This window comes from Eptatretus burgeri, chromosome 2 (assembly GCF_056783735.1).
Source record: "Eptatretus burgeri isolate ZD-2024b chromosome 2, Ebu_testis_v1, whole genome shotgun sequence".
NCBI classification, from domain to species: domain Eukaryota; kingdom Metazoa; phylum Chordata; class Myxini; order Myxiniformes; family Myxinidae; genus Eptatretus; species Eptatretus burgeri.
The window spans coordinates 40,714,640-40,726,973 of NC_140962.1; the positions used below are offsets into that span (position 1 = coordinate 40,714,640).

The window sequence follows — 12,334 nt, forward strand, 5'->3', positions numbered from 1 at the left end:
TTGTGGTTTTTTAAAACACCCACGTGTAAAATGTCCGGCACGAGAGGCTGTGTGCCATAAGTGCCAGAAAAAGGGTCATTTTGCTGAGGTGTGCCGTAGTACTTCATCAGTAGCTACTGGTGCTTGTGCAACTTCCTCTGATCAGGCAACGCTAGCGGCTGTGTCTTCTGCCGCTGCCCCAGGGGTGTTATCAAAGGCGGTTGTGAGGGTCACGCTCAATGGAGTGGAATTGGATGGCCTTATGGATAGTGGTAGTTCAGAAAGTTTTATCCATCCCGACCTCGTTAAGTGCCATTCCTTAAGTGTACATCACACCCAAGGCAATGTTTCCATGGCATCTACTTCCTTCACCGCTCAGACATCAGGGTTCTGTCGGGTCAATATCAAAGTAAACGGTCGGTGCTACCAAGATGTGCGTCTGTCCATACTCCCTCAGCTGTGTTCAGATATAGTTTTGGGCCAGGATTTTCAGGGACTGCATGATAGTGTTACACTGACATATGGAGGTAGTTTGCCTCCTCTTGTTATCTGTGGACTCAGTACACTATGTGTTGACCCTCCAGAACTGTTTGCCAACTTGACAGCTGATTGTTATCCTGTTGCTGCTCGATCCCGCCGGTACTCTCCCGATGATCGTAAATTCATTGAAAAGGAAATTCAAAGGATGTTGAAGGAAGGTATTATAGAGCCCAGTAACTCCTCTTGGCGTGCACAGGTTGTCGTTAAGAACGAAACTCACAAGAAACGCTTAGCCGTGGACTATTCAGAAACTATCAACAAATTTACACTTCTTGACGGGTATCCTCTGCCTCGTATAGATGACACTGTTAACAAGATTGCTCAATACCGTGTTTTTAGTACAATTGATCTCCGTAGTGCGTATCATCAAATCTCCATCAGAAATGAAGATAAGCCATACACCACTTTTGAGGCCTGTGGACGCCTTTATCAGTTTGCTCGGGTTCCCTTTGGCGTCACCAACGGAGTGGCTTGCTTCCAACGTATCGTGGATTCATTCATCCAAGAAGAAGAACTGGTTGGAACATTTGCTTACTTAGACAACATTACTATTTGCGGCATGACTCAGGAAGAGCATGATGCTAATCTCACGAAATTTCTTGAGGCTGCGAAGAGAAAGAATATAACTTACAATGAAGACAAATGCATCTTTTCAACTAACAGGCTCAGTATTCTCGGATATGTGGTGGAAGGAGGGGAAATGCGCCCGGATCCTGAACGACTCCGACCCTTGCAGGATTTGCCTGTTCCTCGGGACATGAAATCGCTCCGACGCATCCTTGGCTTCTTTGCCTATTATTCACAGTGGATATATGACTACTCAAGCAAGATCCGCCCACTGTGTGCCACTACTACATTTCCCATGACAAGGGAAGCAGAAGCGGCTTTCCATCTTCTTAAGCAAGACATTGAAGGTTCAGTGGTGAGGGCGATTGACGAATCCATACCCTTCGAAGTTGAGACCGATGCTTCGGATGTAGCAATTGCTGCAGTCCTCACCCAGGCAGGACGTCCGGTAGCCTTCTTTTCCCGAACCCTTCAGGGACCCGAATGTCGTCATGCTTCTATTGAGAAGGAGGCCCAGGCTATTATTGAAACAGTTCGCCACTGGAGACAGTATTTGACAGGCAGACATTTTACTATAAAGACAGATCAACGATCAGTGAGCTATATGTTTGATAAGCAGCATAAAAATAAGATAAAGAATGATAAGTTCATGCGTTGGAGGATGGAATTATCTTGCTATGATTTTGACATTGTGTATCGTCCTGGTCGAGAAAACATTCCCTCTGATACATTCTCCAGGTCTTATTGTGGGATGGCATGCCACGATCGACATTCACTGTTTAACCTCCACGAAGCCTTGTGCCACCCAGGGGTTACCCGCTTATACCATTTTGTGAAATCTAAGAATATGCCATACTCTGTGGAGGATGTCCGGCAGGTTGTTGGATCTTGTAGAATATGCGCAGAATGCAAGCCCAAGTATCACCAACCAGATAAGACTCGACTCATAAAAGCTACTCAGCCATTTGAGCGTCTCAATATAGATTTCAAGGGGCCTCTTCCGAGTACAGATAAGAATCAGTATTTTCTTAACATTGTGGACGAATATTCACGGTTTCCTTTTGTATTTCCTTGTGCCGACATGACCACTTCCACGGTTATCAAGTGCCTCTGTCAGCTGTTCGCTATTTTCGGAATGCCGGCTTACATTCATTCGGACCGGGGACCCTCCTTCATGAGCAAGGAATTACAAGACTTCCTTGCCAGTAGGGGGATCGCTGGTAGCAGAACTACTAGCTATAATCCTCAAGGGAATGGCCAAGTGGAGAGGTTCAATGGTACCATTTGGAAGGCAATCACAACGGCTCTAAAATCCCGTAATCTACCCATCAAATGCTGGCAGACTGTTCTGCCTGATGCTCTCCACTCAATTCGTTCACTGTTGTCCACAGCAACCAATGCTACCCCTCATGAAAGACTTCTGAACTATTCTCGTCGTTCTTCCTCGGGAGCCTCGGTGCCTACTTGGCTCTGCAATCCTGGGCCAGTCCTGCTGAAGCGTCACGTACGCACGAATAAAACTGATCCCCTTGTGGATGAAGTCGACCTCCTCCAAGCAGGACCCCACTATGCCCATGCTCGCTACCCGGATGGCAGGGAAACTACGGTCTCTGTTAGACACTTAGCCCCAATTGGAACCCCATCCAAGAGTGAACCCCAAATTCTACCTCAGGCTTCTGAAGAAAATGTAATTCCCCAGGGTAGTCCCCAAGACGCACCCTGCTCAGAGGGGGGTGATCTCGTTCCTGATATGGTTCCTGCAACTCCACAGCAATCAGATGCTGTGGATAACCCTCCAGTGCCAAGAAGATCCGGTCGCACCATTCGTCCTCCTATTAGACTAGATTTATAGAGATAGATTTCTCGGAAGGGGGTGAATGTTGTGATAATAAAGTGCCGTACTGTAATTGGCGGCAATGGAAATTGGGCGGATGTGGCAGCACTGTATGTGAAGGTCAATGGCTGGTGATGACTCATATACCACGTACTCCATGGAAAGTCATGCTGGAACAGTAATGGTATGTTATATACTATATTAGGAATAATGTACTCTGAGGAATGTAATTGGGATTAGAGTATGGAGTTTAACTTCATTATTATGTGATGCGTATGTGGTATTTGCCTTCAGTATTATGTGTACAAGTTATTGTATTTTGTTATTCTTACCCTATGTATATTTATGTTGTTGTAGATATGCGTATGGGTTTTGTGAGAATAAAGCCGATCGAAAAGGTCTATTGTTGATTACTACAACAGTTGGTATTTTGCTTCTCCATGTTAGGTGTCTATTTACCTGTGCCCCGTTCTGTCGCGATGCAGGTTGTTACACATCACTGAGCCGAACGCATATGCTCAACGTAGGTACCTACTGGAAATTCCTAGTTTAGTTTTCAGCCGTGAAAACTCTATGAGTGTGAGCGACAGAGCTGGGGTCAGTGGGGGTGAGCGGCCAGCCAGCGCCATGTGAAGAAGAGACGGTGCATATAGGGGGTGACGGTAGTGTACAGTACATGTACAGTACATAAGGTATCTCTGCAGCGTGGGGGGCTGCATGGTATAATGACAAGAATAGCAACGAAGTTTTATCGCTGTGTACTAGTTTTATCGCTGTGTATTGCTGGCAATTATCGTCCCCCCCCCCCAGCTTCCTCTCAAGTCACCCTCCCAAATGCAAGTCAATACCCCTCCCCCCCCAATTCCCTTCATGTCTCATGACCAAGCACAAGTCCAGAATACCCGTTTCCCCTTCCCACTTCCTCCTCCTTGCTCCCCAATCCTCTTAGATCCTCCCATACAGCATCGTATGGTGAAGCATCACTTCCCCCACACTTTGTCACCCCTCTCTCTTCACTGACCCACCCTTCTCCCCACTTTCTGCCCCCCCGCCCCCTTTATCCACATCAGTGAAGTGATGGTTGGTATTTTCTTGTACCTTATGCTTCTCCTTAATCGCATGCATTCTTTATCTTACTACTCGAATCCACTCTCGACCACTTACAATCTTACTACATCGTCACTTAAAAGGAGGTCGAACACTGTACTCCCCCAAGTGGGCTTATCCACAAACTGGGTTAAAAAGCAATATTGGACTAAATCTCAGAAATCCTTATTTGCTCTGCCCTTTACCCATTCAGGTCAGGTATGGGAACATGCGCCGGTGCAGCACGTCGCTGCATCCACTTTCCAGCAGTACTCCAGGGGCCTCTGTCTGGCCATCCCAGGCAGATGCCAGGCCCATCCCCATCTCCATGAGATACTGATCAACCTGCTGCAACGACGAGGCATGTGATCAGCCCATTGGCCTCCTCCACTCATGAGGCTGTCTCACTGAGAGAATCTGGTGAGTAGGATCAGCATCAGGAAAACGAGCCACATGTCCATACAGCCGCAGCTGACGCTGATGGACGATGCAGGTAACAAATCTCATTTCAGTCTCTCAGCAACCACCCGTTGGACACAAAGTCTGACCAGCAATAGCCAAGGATTCTCCAAAGAAACCTGGTACAAAAGCAATTAAGTCTCTGTCTCAGATCCCTGGTCAGAGTCCAAGTCTCACACCTATAGAGCAAGACTGGAAGCACCAATGACCTGAAGACTCGGACTTTCATTCTCCTGCACAGGAACCGACAGTGCCACACCCAAATGATCCAGTGAATCCATGACTCCCCAGATGTCTGTTGATCTCTGGCTCACAGCCAGCAGAGACATGAATATCACTGCCAAGGTTAGTGAATCTCTCTGTGACCTCAACATCCTCACCACAAACAGGTAAAGACAAGATAGTAGCATCCAAAATGTCATTGAAAGCTTGGATCTTAGTTTTGACCCAAGAAACCTGTAATCTCAGCGGCTCCGACTCCTCATTCAGCACCTCGAGTGCCCGCAAAAGGATCTCCAGAGTCTCCGCAAAGATGACTGCATCATCTGCGAAATCAAGGTCAGAGATCTTAACATTCCCAAACGATACACCGCAGCTTGATCTCTCCAGAATCCAGTCCATACAAGTGCTGAAAAGTGTGAGGACCAGCACACACCCCTGACGAACTCCAGTAACAACTGGAAATAAGTCAGAGATGGTATCAGCACATCTCACAGCACTCTCAGTACCAGAGTATGGTTCAGACAACAGATTGATCAGTTTTGGTGGCACCCCATGATTCCTGGACCCAATGTATCCCTGGCAAGTTAAAATCCCCCATAATCAATGCTCTTCCCTGACCACATGCCCTTCTGAATTCTTCGAATGTTGAGATTAAATAATTAAACTCATATTACCAAGATGTACGGGTTCTCAAGGGTCTCACATGGTCCATCACAAAAGGGTGGAATGATGTCGTACATTTATCAAGTACTGTTCTGTGTGGACAAACCAACAAGTCGACAAAAGTGATTCCCTCTCCTCTGGCGAGGATAAAAAGTATTCCTCACAAAAAAGATGATGCAATCATGGAAGATATTTGATTTATATTTTTTATATATATATATATATATATATATATATATATATATATATATATATTTTTTTTTTTTTTTTAAGTGTTTCAAACAGAATCAAGATCAACTCGAAATAAAAAATAACAAAACAAATAATCTGGTTAAATGCACATGAAACCGAGGCCACTCAAAAAAATACAAAAAAACAATTCATCACCTGCACAAAATGTAATATCCCACAACAACCCTTGCACGCAACATGAGCGACTCCAGCAAGACATCAAGGGGCTTCTCATCTGAATGTTTTGCTTCTTTAAATGGTGAGAAATGAAAATCGATTAATTTTATGGATTGTCATGGTGATAAATTTTTGTGTGCACATAAACTAGACGGCTGACAAAAAACCTTCGAACACAAAGAACACTTGTACGACTTCTCCACCAAGGGAATTAGTTTGTGCGTATTAAAGGATTGATGAATGACTAAAAATCTGAGAACACAGAACAATTTTTAAGGCTTCTCCATTGGTTGTTATTTCCATTTGCAAGTTGCAGGAGGTGGGAGGAAGTTCTCCCAGTACTCAAAATCTCTACCTCCTTTTTCAGTAAAGGATTGTGATTCATGAACCGAACTATGAAACTTCGTTCTCATAGTGTCGTTCCAATGACTCATTTCAAAATCTTCACTGAACTTCGGACAGCCTGTACTTGGAGCTCGATTGGAGTGATATTCCGCAGAATTATTTTTAAATACTCAGTTATGGTTTTCCTTATCATTCTGTGGCTCCAACAATCACTGGTATAATTTCACCTTTCTTCAATTTCCAAGTCCTCTTGACCTCATTTTTCAGATCCTCGTATTTTGTAATTTTCCTGATTTCTGCAACGTTTATTCCAACATCACGGGAACTGAAACCTCGATCAACAAAGCTGACTTTTTATTTTTGTGTTTGAGCACTATGTCTGGACGCAATGCTTTGTTTGCAATTTCCACAATTGATGGTATCATCTTGTCATGTGTGAGCACGACATGTTCATCTTCAAGGATCGGATTTGTTTGTTTTTCCATAATTGTTCTGGAACTGGAATGTTGAAATGTTTAGATGTGCCAGTGGATTACTGATGTGGATGAAATGCTGTTGGGATGAGAGAGTATTTTTTGCATCTCGAAAGAAGTTGACTTGTACTTGTATCGAGTGTTGATCTCCAACTTTGGCCAGTTTATAATTGCACAGCGATATTGGAATCGCGGCACCGCAAGTTGATTTATCGCTTTGGTTTTGTTCTTTGGGAAGAGGGATGACTTCAGAATTTGTATATTTCTGTGTCGGTACTCTTTGCTCATGATGGACGCATTTTTTTTTTTTTTTGCATTGTACCTGGTGGCCTTCTTCGATTCCGAGCTACTTTCAGTTGGATGAATCATTACTTACTTGCAGTAGGATGATATTACTTCATAATTGTAAAATGATTCTTATTTTTATTTTTCTCCCCTATGTGAATTAGTTTGTGTCTATTTAAGGTTGATGAATGACGAAAAACCTGAGAACACACAGAACACTTGTATGGTTTATCCCCAGTGTGAATTAGTTTGTGTCTATTTAAGCTTGATGAATGACGAAAAACCTGAGAACACACAGAACACGGATACAGCTTGTCATCCATGTGAATTAGTTTGTGTGTATTTAAATTTGATCGCTGATGAAAACCCTTAGAACACACAGAACACTCATAGAGCTTGTCACCCGTGTGAATTAGTTTGTGTGTATTTAAATGTGATAACCGACGAAAAACCTTAGAACACACAGAACACTTGTACGGTTTCTCCCTCGAGTGAATTAGTTTGTGGGTATTTAAATGTGATAACCGACGAAAAACCTTAGAACACACAGAACACTTGTATGGCTTCTCCCCCGTGTGAATTTGTTTGTGTCTATTTAAACCCCATCGCTGACGAAAAACCTTAGAACACACAGAACACTTGTACGGTTTCTCCGCTGTGTGAATTCGTTTGTGTGTATTTAAATTTGATAGCTGATGAAAACCCTTAGAACACACAGAACACTCATACAGCTTGTCATCCGTGTGAATTAGTTTGTGTGTATTTAAATGTGATAACCGACGAAAAACCTTAGAACACACAGAACACTTGTACGGCTTCTCACCCGTGTGAATTAGTTTGTGTGTACTTAAACTCCACAGCTGACGAAAAACCTGTGAACACACAGAACACTTGTACGGCTTATCACCCGTGTGAATTAGTTTGTGTGTATTTAATCCCCACAGCTGACGAAAAACCTGAGAACACACAGAACACTTGTATGGCTTCTCCCCCGTGTGAATTAGTTTGTGTGCATTTAAACCCGATGGCTGACGAAAAACCTTAGAACACACAGAACACTTGTATGGTTTCTCCCCCGTGTGAATTCGTTTGTGTCTATTTAACGTTGATGAATGACGAAAAACCAGAGAACACACAGAACACTTGTACAGCTTCTCCCCCGTGTGAATTAGTTTGTGTGCATTTAAACCCGATAGCTGACGAAAAACCTGAGAACACACAGAACACTTGTACGGCTTGTCACCAGTGTGAATTCGTTTGTGTGTATTTAACGTTGATGAATGACGAAAAACCAGAGAACACACAGAACACTTGTACGGCTTCTCACCCGTGTGAATTCGTTTGTGTTCCTTTAAACCCCATAGCTGACGAAAAACCTTAGAACACACAGGACACTTATACAGCTTCTCCCGTTGGTTATTATCTCCATTTGCGGGTGTCACCAAGGACAACGGGGTCCTCCCCTGACTTGAAGTGTCCAACTCCATTACGTTTTCACTTAATTCTGACTAACACGCAAATTTCTTCCCACGCTTGTATGTGGACTTCCCCTTGTGATTTACTTTCGGTCTCAATGTTGATTGTGCAAAAGGCTTGGGACACAATGAGTGTGCATTCGACTTCTTGCCAGTTTGTCCTTTATGATGATGAACGAAAGCTGAAGAAGAACAAAGAAAAACAGCAGAGATCAGACAAATTGTGCATTAAAAATAAAGTATGAAAAATGAATTATTTAAACAAGTGAGCAATCAAATCCCACCACCTTCACACCCCATGACAATAATTCATCACTTTGTGAATAACTTTTGAAAAATTGTGCATGTAACCTTGATGTCAACCTCCACCGGGGGGTGCCGGGAGATTCGGCACTAATGAGGATTGGGAGAGCTTGGAAGGCCTTGAGAATGAGGGGAGGAAAGGGTCATGGCCTCCCAAGGGGACGGAGTGTTGCCCAGGGAGAGGGAGAGCCTGATCATGGAGTAAGAGGTCTGAGGAATTACGTGGCTATTAGTTTTTGGTGTGTACGAGATTGAGGAGAGAGTTGACGAGGTCGTCCTGCCTGCCTGCGTTCTGCCTGCGCCTCTCTTCGCCCTGTACCCGTTTCGTCTGCTCACGTGCTTCGTCTCCTCATCGTCCTGCTCATCGCCTGCTGCCAACAGAGCTAAGTCACCAAGTTTTTGTTCCTCTTCCCATCAGTGACAATTTGTGTGCGTGGCACCATCAGGGTTATTCACATTGTACATAATTACCCGCCGTCATCCCTATTTTTTATTGTTTGTGGTTCTGGAAATAAATCCTTTGGTTTTAAAAGCTGGAAAGCGTTTGTGTCTCTCCTCATGACCCACACGTGTGTTGTCTACCATAATATGGAACGTCCTTTGAGGGAGTAAAATTCCATTTCAGCTCATCCTTCCAGTGTCGGTGTTTACTGACCTGGACATGACAATATATCCCGTTTACCAAACCACAGTGAAGTGGACTCCTTCAGAAGTGATGTGTCAAGGGGATTTTCCAATAAATTTTAGATTCTCAGGGAGCGGCGCCAATATTTCATCCTCAAGCCTGAAGTCATTGACAACTTGTCTCGATCATCTCCAATTTGTCTGCGACCATAAGTCGGTCCAGGTGGATGATCCTGAACACCCACCTCAGCCCAGATTCGTCTTCATAAATTTTGGAAGTTTGGGCACTGGAAGAATGCAGATCAGATGTTTTTTTTAATTGTAGTGGTGTTACTTTCTTCCTCGAGGGTGCGATGCAATCCAGAGGGACATGACATGACAGAGACATCAATCCATTCCAATTAAAATACTCAATGGGAACATTAATTAGAAGATATGTTAATTTTCTGCACTCTATTTTAGAGCTTGATACAAAATAGAAAAAAATTAGTCGGGCACTGAGAAGACAGCAAACTTCCACCAGGCTGATTAGTTTATGTTTTGTATCCCACTGACAGGCTGGATCTGGATTGGGACTTGGACCTGAACTAAAATTTAATTGGCTTGTTATCGAAACCTAACCAACTCACCCACCAAGTTTCGTCTGAATCCATCCATAACTTTTTGAAATATCGTGTTATATATCATTTTAGCCCCTGTCACTCAATGGTGAAGAATCACTTGAAAAATTCTCGGATCCGGATCTTCACCAAAGTCGAATAAATTCTTCCTTATTACACACCCGACCTCCCACCAAGTTTCGGCAGAATCCTTCCACAACTTGAGATATCCCGCTGTATGTTGTTTTTGGCTCTTTCTCCCAATTGTGAAGAATCACGAAAAAAAATCTCAAATCCAGATTTGGATCTGCACCCAAATCTAATAATTTTGTCCTCGTCACATACCCAAGCTCTCCACAAAATTTTATCCAAATCCGTCCGTAACTTTAAGGTATTTAGTTCACAAACAAACAAGAAAAAGACGTTGTGCAGAGTATGATACTTGCAAAATCCAGAAAACAAATTTGACCTCAACAATAATTGGTGGTTGAATTCAATGACCAAATATGCAACAACTCCTCAAATTTGAAGTCAATGGGATGAAAATTGACAATTTTAGAAATTCGGCCGATGTTGACCTCAAAAAGAATTGGCTGGTTGAATTCATTGACCTGAAATATAAATCCTCTTCAAATTTCAAGTCAATCGGATGAAAAGTGAGGATTTTAGAAATCTTACCTTCGTTGTTGACCTTTTGACCTCAGAAACAATCGGCTTCTTTATCACAAACTACCATGTGATGAAGTTTCATGAAGATTGCTTTAAAATTGTGACATGCAGGCGATAAACAGACAGACAGGATAACAAAATTGACTGAACAATATACTTGAAAAATCTTTGTTTGTTTGTTTGTTTGTTTTCTTGCAAAATCGAACAAACTGAGGTAAAAACATAACCTCCATCCACCTTCAATGGCAGCCTGGCATTCGCTTTAGTGGTGAGGGTGGTGGCTTGGGATCCTAGGTCCTGAGTTCGAGCCCCGTTGTCTGATAAATTAACACCAGGGGGCTGACTCAGCCTGTCATCCTTCCGAGGTTGGCAAAATGAGCACCAGTGTACTGGTAATAGAGGCAATACATCAGTGGCAAAGCCATGCCCCGAACCAATGAAGCAACCAGCAGCGAAAAAGGCTGCACACGATGGAAACCTTCAATGGCAGAAAAAACAATATTTTGTCATCTATTGCATGATGCGAAGTGTGGTATCTGTCCGTGTGTTTGAATGTAAAACAGTCTCCGTCGGCCGCTTCACTCCCCGAGTTTGAAAAGACCAACATTGAATTGGAAGAAATGCACGATACCCAATGAGATACATTTTAAACGGAAAAAAATACCACATGAAATCGCAGTCTGCGACTGAAGAGTGCATCAAGACATTACCTGGGCTGACAATATGGCCTCGAGGTACACACTGTATGCAAAAACTGTCCCGTCATACAAAGGCATCCAAGCTCCTGGGTTCGAAACAGACTGGGTGAATCATCAATGTGTGTGCTGTCCCGATGATGTACGTTAAATTGGGCATCCCATCTTCTGGCATTACTTGATGGACGTTGAAGATCATCACAGTGTCCTTCACAAAGAGTGGGCAAGCTATCGGCGGCACCACGGCCAGATTACAAATTCCTTCACGAACTACTACTGGGCAGGCAATGGCAAACCACCCGGTATAACCGTTCCTCAGAAAGCTGCTATGATGGCACCGATGCTCTATGAGGTCACGTCAGATATGGGAGCATAACCCGGAGCAAAGCACCGGTGCGTCCACTCTCTACCGAGACTCCAGTGGCCTCCGACTGGCTATCCCCCATGCAAATGCCTGGCTAATCCATATCTCCTTCAAAGATGTCCAAAATAAAATTAATTCATGAAGAGTTAGAGCATCTGCTCAAAAGGAGAGTGTAAGGACATATGGCGAGAGGAGGAGAAGATGGAGAGTGGGAGGAGTGAGGGAGAGAAGGTGAGACAGAGGGGAGTGGGTGACAGAGGGAAGCAAGAAGGGAGGAGGGTGCAAGACAGATTGAGAGAGAGTGTGTAAGAGAGGGAGAGTGTAAGAGAGAGAGTGTGTGTAAGAGAGAGAGAGAGAGAGAGAGAGAGAGTGTGTAAGAGAGAAAGAGAGTGCAAGAGAGAGAGACAGAGTGTGAGAGAGTGGAAGAAAGAGAGAGAGAGTGTGAGAGAGAGAGTGTGTGAGAGAGAGTGCGAGAGAGAGAGAGAGAGAGACAGAGTGAGTGAGAGTAAGAGACAGAGAGTGTGAGAGTGCAGAGAAAAGAGAGAGAGTGGAAGAGAGAGAGTGGAAGAGAGAGAGAGAGAGAGAGAGAGAGAGAGAGAGAGAGAGAGAGAGAGAGAGAGAGAGAGAGAGAGAGAGAGAGAGAGAGAGAGAGAGAGAGAGAGAGAGAGAGAGAGAGAGCGAGAGAGAGAGAGCAGAGGGAGCGAGAGAGAGAGAGAGAGAGAGAGAGCAGAGGAAGCGAGAGAG

At 43.9% G+C, this 12,334-nt stretch overlaps 1 protein-coding gene across 5 annotated transcripts in view; it reads right to left on the reverse strand.

The window, feature by feature from the left end:
* Positions 1-5,576: 5,576 nt before the first annotated feature.
* Positions 5,577-12,334, reverse strand: part of LOC147031879 (uncharacterized) — a 163,393-nt gene continuing 156,635 nt past the window's right edge. For all 5 annotated transcript variants that reach the window (XM_085868525.1, XM_085868531.1, XM_085868559.1 and 2 more), the window contains one exon: positions 5,577-8,518. In XM_085868525.1, the coding sequence (XP_085724651.1) occupies positions 6,969-8,348 (1,380 nt within the window). In that variant the 5' untranslated portion in view covers positions 8,349-8,518 and the 3' untranslated portion in view covers positions 5,577-6,968. The remainder of the gene's footprint in view (positions 8,519-12,334) is intronic.